The 14,627-nt window shown below is 37.2% G+C and overlaps 1 protein-coding gene across 1 annotated transcript in view; it reads right to left on the bottom strand.

The window, feature by feature from the left end:
* Positions 1–14,627, bottom strand: part of Dnajc1 (DnaJ heat shock protein family (Hsp40) member C1) — a 181,062-nt gene that overhangs the window by 22,927 nt on the left and 143,508 nt on the right. Inside the window, exon 9 of the mRNA XM_048460701.3 lies at positions 7,036–7,155. Within this exon, the coding sequence (XP_048316658.1) occupies positions 7,036–7,155 (120 nt within the window). The remainder of the gene's footprint in view (positions 1–7,035; positions 7,156–14,627) is intronic.

The raw sequence follows: 14,627 nt of genomic DNA, 5'->3' as shown, positions 1-14,627 counted from the left end.
TATTTTCTATGGTATCTTGTCCTTTAAAAATATCATTTATTTATTACTATGTATGTGTATATGTTGGCATGCATTACCCACTACTGTTCCTCCAACTTTTTAAAATAATTCAGCATTTTCTTGATTATCTGGATAATAAAAAGCTGGTATAAAGAGACTGCATCAACAGGCTCAAACAAACTAACTGAAGGCTGATATAGCCGTACCAAAGGTAAAACATTAGCCTACAACATTCTCATTTACATATTTAACTGCAAAAGATTCAAGTAAACAGCGAAGTCCAACTGTTTCAAAGTGAATAGTTTTTTTATGACCAAGTAGTTTATCTTGGAAAATTAAAGAAAGGACTTTGACAATTATTTATTAAGTCATCACTGTTAAAATTTCATATCTGAAAAAAAGAATTTCACCTTTGGGCTGGTAAGATGGCTCAGCTCTGTGTTTCCAAGTCCTCAGTTTGATCTCACACTCTCAACATGGAAGCACAGACAAAAACTCCTACTACATGTCCTCTGATCTCTGAACATGCCATGGCACGCGTGTTCACACATACACAAAGAGTAAATAAATTCAACACAAACCTCCAAATCATTTAAAAAATTACATGATTTCTGGAAACAACTGTCTTTTTCTTTTAGATTTATTTATTTATTATGTGTACAGTATTGTCAGTATTCTGCCTGAATGTATGTCTGCAGGCCAGAAGAGGGCACCAGATCTCATTACAGATGGTTGTGAGCCACCATATGGTTGGCGGGAATTGAACTCAGGACCTTTAAAAGAGCAGGCAGTGCTCTTAACCACTGAGCCATTTCTCCAGCCCGAAACAACTGTCTTAAATTAGAACCAAATAAAAAATTAAAATGAAAAAAATTACCCCAGTATATCCCATATCAATGACTAACAGTAAATTAACAACCAAAAGGCAGATTTACTTATTAAAAAAGAAATAAAAACCGTCTGCATTAATTACTATATAATACTCAGTGGAATTCTCATCAGGCCAAAAAGAGTGATTAAGTAATTGACCTGCAATCTCAGCATTCACTTGGAAGGCTGAAGCAGAATGACTACCACAAGTTTGTGGCAAGCTTGATGAGTTCCAGCTCAGGTAAGCTACATGATGAGTTCCAGCTCAGGTAAGCTACAGAGGAAGACCCTATGTTAAATGTTAAAGAAAACAAACACATATACAAAAAAAACCACAAATCCCAAGAAACGAAGAAAAAAGGAAAAACTTTTAACTTAAGTGTGAATGCTATCTAGTAACATTAATATTTACTTATTAATATATTAGTACTGAAAGTTATAAGTGAGATAACATAAGTGTGAATGATATCCAATAACATTAATATTTTATATATTAATATGCAATCACTGAAAGTTATAGATCAAATGAGCTAGTGACTCATCTAGCAAGGCGGATGTGATAAAGCACTCAGGCATTCTAAGGTGAAGTGGGTTTGAAGGTTGGGCGGTGGCAAAGGGCAGGACAGAGGAGAGGACAGGCTTGACACCGAGAACAGAGAAGGCAGGAGGCTAGCAGCGTAGCGAAGAAATCAAAAGGTGAACCTTCATCATTTTCACAACTTCAGGTAGGACTATGCTGATGTTAAAAATAATACCAATATGCTGTTAAAATAACGTAAAACTATATTTTTAATTTACTGATAACCATAAAGGCTTCTTGACTTTGAAAAAGCCACCAGAATAATTTAAATCCTCCCACTAGGTGTCTTCTGTGCTAGCTCTCTGTGTCAGTTCTAGTTGTCTGACAAGATGCTGGGGTCTTACTGTCTGAACTCCCTTCTTCACTGGTGTGCCTTACACAGGTCTTATATTACACTCTGCATTAATTACAAAAGCTAAATCTAGCCACCTGGCTTTTGTTTTGCTGCCTACCTGGGCCTTTTCTAAACAAGCAGAAAATTCCACTTAGTCTATTATCATAAACAGAATGTGAGAGATTAGTGGTTGGCAGAACAACAGGGTCGGCTTACAGCCTTTCAGGCAAGAGAATATTACTTCAGGAGCAAGAAATCTGAAGCTCCCTGACCTCAACTTAGAAGCCTGCAGTTAATAATCACATTAAAGGTGGTTTTACATGTCAGACAGTTTTTGTTTCCACTGTTGTTTTCACAATTTGAGTGTCCTTTGTGGTTACTAAGATTATATACCAAAAGCACGTAATTAACATTTAAAATATTTAAGCCCCAATAAATTGGCCTTATAGTTTACCTGAGTTAAAAAATATGTAATTTTTTAAACTAAAATACTCCTTGTGTTTATCCACAGCATAATTTAATACTTTAATTATGACAAGTAATATACTGATTCTTTTTTAAACTGAGGAATAAAAATAGGACGTTTACTAGAATCTAACAATCTAAATCAAGAGCCATATAGATCCCAGCACAGCCACACTCTCACCTTTCCCTGTAAAAGGTCAATTGTTTCTGGAAGGAAAGCAGCAAGCCTGAAGCTACACTTAGAAGGAAGCCAGGTCAACCAGCAGCTGTGCAGACCTGGGGCTGCCGCCAGATCAGGTCAGTGGACAGGGTAAGAGGAGATGGTGACCGCTCTTCCACAATCAAATACTTAATGACAACAAATCTAATTAACATTGCAAGCCAAAAAGAAGTATAAAGGACCTTTTTAAAGTGTGATTAACTTTCACTTAACATTTTACTAAAGGAATTGTACCAGCTGAAACCTTCGGCTACTTTAGTCTGGTTCACAAGTCATACTCGGGCATTACTGAAACAAGTTTGCTGGGGGCTGGAGAGACATCAGCAGTTAAGAACACTGGCTGCTCTTCAGAGGACTTGGGTTTAATTTCCAGCACCGATATGGCAACTCACATCTTTTTCCAACTCCAGTCCCAAGGGATCTGTTGTCTTCTTCTAAATTCCTTGGGCATCGGGCACCCATATATGTGCGTAGACATATATGGGCAAAATACCCATACATATAAAATAATAATTAATATAAAAAAACAAAACTCAATACCACAATATGACCAACACAAATTATTTGTGTATGAAATTGTCAAAGAATAAATACGAATTTTTTTTTTTTAAAGTTAGTTGTCTTCATGTTGCAGAATTGCTCACATCGCCACTCTGCTGTGCCAATAAAGTTTACCTTGAATCACAGGGCAGAGCTAGCTACTAGCTGACCAAATTATCTTTGGCTCCCTTGTACATACTCCTATTCCATACTTGTGTTAATGCAGATATGTATGTTACCTTTAAAAGTTGGTTATTTTTTCAGAACAAAAGAATCGGATGTTAATAAAGACAAAACAAATAGCCCAAGTAATCTAGCCTCTTAGATCTGTTGCAGTTTCCCCAAAACTCCACATCTAGAACTTCAAAGCTGCTGAGATGGCCCAGCCTCACTGTTCTGTCCAGTTCTTCAGATGACCTCTATACTTTTCAACCACCAGACTGACAACAAATTTTGCAGTCAGCTTTCCCAGGACTTGCTTTTTTCCCCAGTTTTCTCAGGGTACCCTAAAGATGTCATTGCCTTCAGACAACAGGAAGCAGCTTAGAAAACATGACACCCACGTTCCCAAGAGATGGGGTTGGTGGTTTTTGTCATCATTTAGGGGGGTTGGCTGCAAATTGTTGCTGGTCATGATGAGGGAAGAAAGTAAGCAAGGGAGTTGGGATTCAAGGCTCTCTTTCTGAAAGGGAAAAGGGGGATATGGAAAGGACAGAATAAAGGGTACATCATTGATCTCCTTAAACTAAAAAGCAACTATTAATCTCAGACACTTTACATTGGTATAAATTTTTGTATATTGATACAAATTTAAGGTTATTTTTGTTATACTGTAAATATGTTTCTACTCTGGTTTAAGGTATTGTTCCTATATAGTTCATTTAAAAATTTAATGTATAACTAAGAAATACAGGTTAGTAGTTAGTCATCTACAATAATCAAACTTGTAGTGATGTTAGGTTTATTTTCAAGGTTAAACAGAAATATATTTTAGATAGATAGGTGGTCTTCAAACACTTGAGGGATCTATATAATATGGCATTTAGAGGCTTTAATAACCCAAGGCTTTTCATGACAGCAAGACATATCTGCTCCTGGCAGCACCAATTAACTTCCAAAAAAGAATGATGGGCACTGAAGAATCTCCATATGGAGTTTGCTTTTATTGTGACAAAGTTAGCCACTGGGAAAGAAACTACTCTTGCCTTGACTGCTCACAGTATGCTGTCCAAATTGAATGAGTAGGACACAAAAGAAGGTGAGTGCCAAACTTTGCTAAGATAAGATAGGACAGTCCTTCAAAATTCCTGCTTCACAGAAGTCTGTCAGATATTCTAGGCCTGTAGGCCAAAGATGGATGCCCCAGCATTGTAGAGGAACCTCAGTCTAAGTAGCCAGCTATCGCTATCATTTCTATAGTTTTGAAAGTTGTTTGCCCTTCCAGTTTACTCAGGTAATATTATATCCTTCCAGGGTCTTTGACAAGACTGAAGACTAGACAGTTATAGTTACAGTTTTCCTTGTTATCAAGTTCAAAAAAGAAATTCATATAAGAGATATAAAGTTTATAAGGTTGAGAAATGTAAAAGTATAAGTTGTTTATCTAAAAAGATATTTTTAGGATGAAAATACAAGTTATAACAAAAAGTATTTTCGGTATAAAAGTTTGGACTCACTAAGATAGGATAGATAATACAGTACTTTCTCTAAAGCTGACAACTACAAATGGACTGAAAATTGTAAATGTAATTCTTACCTAATCATTGTTCTTATTGTATAGTTTTTTCCTGTGTTACCATTAACCTTTTCTTTTTTAGACAAAAAGCGGAAAATGTTATGGAATATTTGTTTACACTGTGTAGAAGATGTATTGTTATGACTGACTTAATAAAGAGCTTCAGTGGCTATGCAGAAGAGATAGGTAGGATTTCTAGGGAGAGAGAGAAAGAGAAGAAATCTAGTCATGGATTATGTGAGGGATGCCTGGAGACTGAAGAAGTCAGAGATACAGTACAGAGCAAAGGTAATTGAGTCACGTGACAGAACATAGATGAATAGAAACAAGTTGATTTGAGTTAATCGAGCTAGCTGGGGACAAGCATATGCTAAAGGGCAGACTTCCATAATTATTAAGTTTCTATACCCACATTTTTTAAAAAAGATAATGTCTCTTTCTCTCTGTGCTTAGTGAAATGCACAGTGAAGCTGTAGAGATGATGACACAGTGTGGTAAATTAAGTAGTGACACAGGAGAAAAGTTACAATGGCATTGTGGGAGGCGATGGAAGTTTAGTTCTATTAACTATTTGTAAGGTAATTTTGATTTTGTGAAAACAGAATACACCATGCAGTGTGTACAAACACATACTCAAAAAGTCACAGTTAACCACCTCATACAAAAAAGTACTGCAGACATAAAATCAGCCTCCCCAGGAGAAAACGGGAAAAAAAAAATCAGTAAAGCACACAATATAAATTTGCAAAAGTTAAAAACAATGCCTCTGCAGTAAGACTACTCCTGTAAACTAAGCATAGAATTAATGCTGCGAGGCTCTGCTGGTGACACTCTGGAAAATTCTAGCAGTTTTCAGCCTTCATTCTTTACTACATTTGTTTGCTTGCTTTTGTTTATTGAGACAGGATAACTCTGTGTAACAGCCCTGGCTGTCCTGGAACTCACAGAGATCCACCTGCCTCTGTCTCCAGAGGACTGGATTAAAGGCCTGCGCTGTCATTCTTTGCCTCTTAAGAAGATACTAATTAGCATACTGTTTTTCTTTATACAATCAAATTAAAAGTATGGGGTTCTTTAAAACAGTATTTTTAGAATGCTTAAAAATTATTTTAGCAATTTAAAAGATATAATGCTTAAAATATCAGTAACCTTGGAATGTTTTTAATGTGGTTAGTTATAACACTCCTTACAAAATACCTTAAAATGAGAAGATGAAATCCATATTCCAGCAGAGCTTTTAGAAGAAAAGGAATTCCTATGGTTCTCCAAGAGCTAATCACAGAAATGATCTGTTACTAGATAATAGCTTTTGTCCCATGATCACACTTATATATACACACATATATAAATATATATATATTTAACATAAAATTCTCAGTGCAAATGCTAACCAAAAGGAAAAGAGGAATACAAAAAAAATTGACAGTACTTTTCAAATACATATGTTTGTTATGTTTGTTTCTAAATAAAAAAAGAAGTTTACTCTGGATAATAAGTTATAGCAATTATAACAAATCTCATTGTTTTGGTTGTTCTGTTTTACTACTGTGCTCATTGTAAAAAAGACGTAAAGGCATGCTAAGAGAATTAAAGAGGAAATTTTAAATCTTTGTTTTTAGCAACTCTAGAGAACTTTTAACCTTAAAAGAAATTTAGTAAAGGGTATTTACTATGCTTTACACAAATATCAGTTTGATAACTGAGACAGGAGAGTTCCTTTCTTACTTCTAATTAGATGCTTGAAGACCTGGCACATGTTAGGTGCTCTATTGTAGATTCGCTGAATGAAAACATCTAACTTGCTATGTCAAAAGGTCCCCCCGGTTCAGTACTTTGTCTTCTAGGTGTTGGGTTTGGTCATTCACACATATACGCCAAAATGAATGATCAGAAACATTCCATCTGCATAAAGACTAGTGCTTAGTTCATTAACCCAAACCACCTGTCTAAATACACCAGCAATCTGTATTTCAGTGTTAAGACTGAAATATCACCTCTCTAATTCTGATCAGTTTGAAAACTGTTTTTGCCACGATTAAAGGGTCAAAACAAACACAGAACCTAATGTTGTTTTCTATGCTTAGGTTTCAGTAGTTTAAGTCTCTGAATACTACAACTCTTCACACAGCTGTTATACTGTGGAGCAGGGGATGGACACACATCTGCTTCTTGCTCACTTCATTAATAGTTCACTCCAGAGATAACCCATGACCCATCTAAGTCTGCCCCCTGCATAGTTGGCTTATTCTGGTTTGTCACTCCCCATACAAGGCACATCTCAGTGAACTCACATCTGTCACAGATCGACCCAATTCGTGGGCAATTTTTTCCCATCGACCCGGGGTCCCTCCTGGGAACTTAACCATACTTCTTGTCAGTTGGTTTAGGTCCTCTTCTGTCCATTCAGGTGCCTGTAAGACATTAAAGGAAAAAAATTGGAGAAATGCGTACTAAAACATTAACAAGCCTGTGAAACAATTATTGGCAGAACCCTTTCTGCAATGACCAATAGTACTAAACATGTATTTAAGTTTAGTCAAAGGCTGAGGCAGCATCTTTATTGGCAGAATGGAGTCTCAGCAGTCTTTGTAAGATTTTTATATGCATATAAGAAAATGGAAGTACTGCATAATGCAAAACCAAGTTTTGGAGATACTTAAAAGACCAATTTTACATTAAAGTTAAAAACCATTATCAAAGCCTTTAAGAAACTCTTGCCACAAAATGGAGTACTGCTCATACAATTCACATAATATGGCTAGCAAAATTTTGCAGTAAAAATACTATAAAAGAAAACAAAACAGCTCTTAGACATATACATGAAAATCTGAATAGATAAAAGCATCGAGAATCAGAACGGTGCAAGAATATATTTCTTGCTCATTCTATGTAACAATAGCAGCATTCAATTTTAGAAATGTTGAATTTGCCAAATGCTAGCATTCTGAAAAACTTGAGAACAAGTCAAACCTTACACAAAAATGCGAGCCATCCGGTCCATGTAAAGCTTTTAACAGTTGGAACAGTGAAAGATTACAAAGATCATGAAACTGCACAAAGATTCTAGCAGCAACATATTCCTGAGTTTCACTACTAATGACTACCAATGGTCAAAGCCTAAAACTGAGTAAAGAAACATAAATCACTGTTGAATAAGAAAAAAACATAATGTGACAACTATATTCTAGCATAAGCAGAGGCAGCAGCCACTCTGGCATTAAACAATGAGAGATGAAGGAAGCCCACCTCATTTTCCTTTAATTAAAAAGAAAGAGAAGTGTGGGGGGGGTAGTGGGAGAAAAATCTTAGAAACAAATACCTTTTCTAATCACCATTTCCGATAATGAACAGGCATACATCAGGCGGTTTGCATTACAGAACCATCAGCACAGAACAACAGTTAGAGGTGAGTGACCCCAGGGACTATCTCCATAGCTCCAGCAAAGCCTCTCCCTGACACTAATCCTCCCTGTCATTCTCCCACTGTGCTCTAACCACACTGACATCCGCCTGCCTCACTGCAAGCCTAACTGGGCCCTTCCTGACTTTTTACTGTCTTCCCCAATCAATGGCTCAAGCATGCTCTTTTCACCATGTCCAAATGGCAGCTTCACTCATAATCAAAGTGCACTGCCCCTGTTAAAGGGCTTTCCGAAAGCCTTTCCTATTTGCATTCATTTGCAAAGCAAACTACTTTTATTCACTTTGTTCTGCTATCAAGAATGTTCCCTGAAGCAGATAAATTGGCATAAATACAACCTGCCACTTAAGAGTCAGTAAATAATAGCCAATAGTGGGGAGGATTTTATCAATCATTCTATTTTGTATCCACTAAAGGCTGAGAGCCTCGAACATATTCATCAGTGCAGCCCCTACAATACATGCATAAACTCACTTAGATAAAAAGGTAGTCTACACTGGGTCTGGCTAGAATTTCTTTGATATTTAATGAAGATCAGAAATTTAACTCTCTGTATCACTTAAGCTAAAAATTACACGGCAGGGTTTTTCTTCTTTTCCTTTCTTTTTGCCTTATTTAAGGAAAAATGAGTTATTTAGATATCATTTAGAGGAACAAATTAGATTTTCAAAAATAATACTATTCTCATTATTAAAATCCAAAGCTCTAATAAGTATACAAAATGCAAAAGCTTGAGGAGAATTTAAATATAAGCTGGAAGTGCAGAATCAAGTCATGAAGAACATTAAGATCCTCACTGAAACAGGACTCAGACCAAAATCAAACTAGTGAAGTGTACTTCAGAGCACAGCAAATCACCTGATGTCTACATTAGTTTTAACAGAAATCTGCAAAAAACTTATATTTTTAATGGATTGGTTTTCTGAAAACTTACCTATATCAATGGTTGACATTAAAAACCAATCAGATTTTCATTTCTTGTTAATGAGTTTAGCACTATTGTTTCCCTGGGAAGGCAACAGTTTATTTAAATCAAATACCTGTACTGAAAATCTGAAAAAAAAAATCACTGACTGCCTCAGCAAACTTCTTTTTAGTTTTAGTTATTTCATGGCCATGATTTTTACGATTATTTTTAAAAGATGGGTAATAATAATAACTCGTGGGCTGAAATCTGAGTGTGGCCTTTGAGCTACTCATTATTCCCTCTTCTACAGCTGCAAGGCACTTTGGTGAATGAGTAATTCCTCAGCAGTAGTTAGTGGTGTCTTTAGAAGGAACAGAGCCCACTGTGATCCAGCTACTCCAGCAGTCATGAGGGTGGCCGTGGTGGGAATGTATTCTCCCTGTTCTAATACAGAGCCAACTGTAGCTGTGAAAGTCAAATGAATGCACAAGCATACTGCTTTGCCACTTAAAACCATGTGTGTCCAATATTACTGAAACACTGGGCCAAAAATTCATGGCTGCAGTAAAGTAATGGAAGATACCACATGGTGTGGGGACAGCTGTTGTGACTACACAAGCATTCCAATTTTGCATCAGAAAAGCCCCACTCTGGGAATAAATCTCCATACTGAATACAAAATAAAAAGTAAGTTTTCAAATTATTCAATATTTTATGTAATGACCACAAATATATATGCATAAGAATGAATAGGGAAATTTAAATTGTATTATCAAAATAATACTCCTTTGGGATGGGTTTCTGTCATAAAACCTGCTATGTTCAAAGACTTGGTGCCTCTGAAAATCTTTAATATTCCTGGTTACAGGACTTGGAGGTGGCAAAGGAAAGCTTATTATTTTATAGAACCTACATGCAGTTTCCCCTTCCAGTTTTAGACCATAAAACACGAAATATAAAGTATTATGCAATTTATTTGGCTAAAAATTACAACTACATTGAAAGAAAAATGAGCATTACTTGCTGCATTCCACATCTGAATAGTAAAAGTTCCTTTCCTACTTCATAGTTAAATGTTTGTATTGAACCACTTTTAGTTTGTTTAATTCAACTCAAAGTCTTACGAATTTTACTTAAGAAAATATTTTAATAGTCTGTCACTTGATTAAAATATCAGTTATAGGGCTATAGTGTAGATAGTATTCCTCTAACTCTATATTTTGTACAGTTTTAGTATGCATTTGGTTTTCAGTTATATAATTTATTTTCCAATTTTAAAGTGACTTTGACAAACTCTGTGTAAACCAATGGTATGCTAAGAGCAACAAAATTAAAACTAAACCATCTCAGATTTACTTTCACTCTTAGGAAGATAAATTCTTGAGGCCCTTCTTCCTGGCTTGTAGGTGGCTACCTCTGACCATCTACAAGGGCTCATACTGAAGCTGCTTATGGAGCCCATTGCAACCTCTGTTTCCATGAGTTGGACAAAGCAATATATCCTCCACTAAAGACTGGACGCAGAAGAGGACTCCACTCCTTTGTTGCTGCTTTCAGTGTTAAGCAAGTGCTCCACTACTGCGATAAATTCATCAACAAGACTAATTTCTGTGTGGCTCTTGCCAAAAATTGACACAGTTATCTTGTAATGAAGGAGAATATTCTGCCTGGGACATTTCCCTGCTCACTTCTGGCAGATTTGATTTATTGTGGAGTTTTGATTTTCTCTTGGAGCTATGATGGTGTCCTGTGACTGTGAATCTTTCTCAGATGACTATAGTTGTCATTCTCATCAGGTCAACTAAGCTGTACCACACTCCTGTAAATCTTGAAAGTAATCTTGTCATGGTTTTAGCCTTTCAGACAATTTGAAGTCAGCCAACAGTATACCTTTCAATGCTAAAACCACTGAACAATGAGCCAGGAGTCAAAAATATTGGATGCAATCTCCATGTTCCCTATTGTCTACAGACATCTGGGATTGCTGAACACTGAAAAGGCTTCCTCAAACATCAACTCCAAAAGTTGAATTTAGACAATTGGAATTCTGTGTGTTCTAGGCCAACCTGATTTACATAGTAAGTTCCAGGACAACCAGAGCCATATAACACCAAAAATAAAACAACGCCCTGTTGCATGAGGAGAGCGGGTCCTTTGTTTGTCCCGGCTGCCCAGTTAGCTTACACCCCAAATAATCACATAGAAACTGCATTCATTTAAACACTGCCTGGCCCATTATCTCTAACTTCTTATTGACTAATTCTCACATCTTAATTTAACCCATTTCTGTTTATCTGTATATCACCATGAGGTTGTGGCTTACCAGAAAAGATTCAGCATGTCTAACCTGGCAGCTCCAGGGCAGCTCTCTGATTCTGCTTTCTTCCTCCCAGAATTCAGTTCTATCTTCTCTGCCTACCTAAGTTCTGCCCTATCAGGCCAAGTGGTTTCTTTATTGATTAACCAACGAAAGCAATGAAACCCTGTCTCACATTTTCCTCATCTTTACCCAAGAAAGAAATCTTTTTCTTTTAGTTACTTTCTACATAACCAAGGGTATATGGTAACAGATATTTACTTAGAAAATTTAGGATTCATCCTTAATTGGCATGACCTCCATTTTTTCCCGATGGCAACCATAGGCCAGTCTGGTTAATATACTTTTTGGGTGAGATCATACCAAATGGTGTAAGACAATCAATCTAGTCCTGGTTCAACCACTTCAGATTTTTTGCAGGAGTCACAAAGTCCTAGATCATGGCCATATGGATGAATATACTTCTTGCCAATACAGTTTTAAGTGGGGGTCTGTAATTTGTATAAAACACTGTGTCTGTGCTTACTTGCTGGGGCAAGGTCATCTGATATGGCCATGATGAATGACACCAGGCCAGTTGGAGAAGTCACAAAACTTAAGCTATGGCAATCTTATTGAGAGCAATCAGACTTTTTGTACCTTTATCAACAAGAGAATATAATGGCAAATGTCAGGATCAATACAGTTGTAGTTGTGAGGACACAATGAAGTTTGAAAGCTATACAGGGTACATAAGATTAATGTCCTGTCAAACTTCTATGTTTCCTTGATCACTAAGGGAACATATAGAGGAACACTAAGTGGTGTGAAGCTTCACTGTCTGAGGGAGTGCCTCAATCTCTCAGGAACCAGAGGGTACAGTGCCCCAGAAGCCATGGGCTCTAACCTGAAAAACCTATGAGAAATGCCTCTCAAGGCAGCTAGGTCAGGCCAACTCCATGGTTTCCTGCAGAACAGCCTATCTTTTTGTACCTCTTGAAGAAAAGGAGGAGGCTAGATACAAAGTCAGGGATGGCTGAAAGTAAGTGTAATTTTATAATTACAGGAATGGGAGACACTCATTTTCTGTTCTTAGAAAACAACAGTCTCAGTCTGGTATTGGAGGTCCTTCTATCTATACGTTGCTTTTATTGGTTAATGAATAAAGAACTGCTTTGAGCCTATGGCAGGGAAGAACAAAACTAGGCAGGGAAAGCTAGGCTGTATGCTGGGAGAAAGAAGGGCAGAGTCAGAGAGAAGCCATGGAGTCACTGGAGATAGATGCTGGGAACTTTAGCTGTTAAGCCACTGCCACGTGGCAATACACAGATTAATAGAAATGGGTTAAATTAATATGTAAGAGTTAGCCAATAAGAAGCTAGAGCTAATGGGCCAAGCAGTGATTTAATTAATATAGTTTCTGTGTGATTATTTTGGGTCTAAGCTAGCTGGGCATCTGGGAACCAACAAGCAGCATTTCCTCCAACATCAGTCCTGATAAGGGTCTGATATCCAGAGTGCATAAGAAGTTCTCTTGAGTGGATGAGATGAACCAGCAGTAAAGGTATTTGCTGTGCAACTCTGGCCATCTGAATTCCATCCCCAAGTCCCATGTAAAGCATAGAAGGAAAGAATGGATTCCACAAAGCTCCCCTTTGACCTTCACATATACATGACCCATATCCACACACAAAATTAACCCAAAACTTTAATTAGATTTATATATTTTATGTCAGGGCATTTAGTTTGCACAGATCTATATACACCATGTGCATGATGTATGTCCATGAAGTTCAGAAGGGGGCACTGGATACCCTGGAACTGGAGTTACAGATAGTTGCAAACCACCATGTGGGTATTGGAAATAGAACCCAGGTCCTCTGTAAGAATAAATGTTTTTAACCACTGAGCCGTCTCTCCAGCCCCTCCCTCCCCAAAAAATTCTTACTACGAAAAAATTTCAAAAGGGGCAAAGGTACATTTCCCTGCCATGCCTACAGGTCACTATCTAGCAAGATGCATCCTGGGCAATTCCAATCCTTCTGGCCCCTCTTCTGCAATTTTGTCTGAGCCTTGGGTATAGGGTTGCACTGCAGATGTATCAGTTGGGATTGGGTACCATACAATCCCTTCTTTGCATTTTGTCTAGTTGTAGGTCTCTCTAATAGTCTCTACCAGTTGATGAGAGGTGAGAGTTCTATTTGTCTGTTGTTATAAAGATAAATATTAAATACAATGAGCTGACGGTGGGGTGTGTGCCTTTAATCTCAGCACTCAGGAGGCAGAGGCAGGTGGATCTCTGTGAGTTTGGTCTACAGAGCTAGATCCAGGACAGTTACACAGAAAAATCCTGTTTCAAACAAACAAACAAACAAACAAACAAACAAACAAAACAAAACAAAATAAAAAACCCAACCCAACCCAAACCAAAAGAAACAAATACAACAATATTATTGTCCAAATAAGACCAGAACGATGACACTACTAGCTGACATGCCAACATAGGCAGGGGAAATGCCACATGTCCCCATACTTAGATGAGAAGCTATGCATTTCTGAGATGTAAATCAACCTCCTCCAGGAATGGGTTAGTACACAGGATGTTCAATATCTAGTTGTTAGCCAAGAATGTATGCATGTATAATGTATAAGCAACAGTAAGTAGACTCAGATTATATATACAGATGTATGTACACACACATACATATATACATGTAAAAATAATTAAAAGAGACATAAATTGGGCAGAAGGTAGAGTGGTAGAGATATAGATACAATGTTTATGTATGAAGTTTTAAAATAATGGGCAAAGGATCTTAACAAAAATTTCTCCAAAGACTGTATATAAATAGCCAATAGCTGGGCGGTGGTTGTACATGCCTTTAATCTCAGCATTTGGGAGGCAGAGGCAGGCAGACCCCTGTGAGTTGGAGGCCAGACTGGTCTACAGTGCGAGTTCTAGAATGACCAGGACTGTTAAACAGAGAAACCTTGTCTTGAAAAACAAAACAACAACAAAAAAAGTCGTAACTACAAAAAAATGTTTAACACTACTAAGAGATAAAAAAGCAAGAATATGCACATTATAATCACAGTATTTTTGAACTTGACGTCTAGTGATGAATAAGTGAGGCAGAGAGATAGGCTCTGGTGGGGTGGACGAGAAGCCACACAGCTCTGCAGGCCTATTAGCTGATAGTCACTATGCAGAGTTCTACACGTCATATGCATCCTGCTATTCAGTCCTCAAGAGAACTTT

The sequence above is a fragment of the Myodes glareolus genome, chromosome 14 (genome assembly GCF_982192425.1).
Source record: "Myodes glareolus chromosome 14, mMyoGla1.1, whole genome shotgun sequence".
NCBI lineage: Eukaryota > Metazoa > Chordata > Mammalia > Rodentia > Cricetidae > Myodes > Myodes glareolus.
This window is presented reverse-complemented; position numbering and strand designations above follow the sequence as displayed.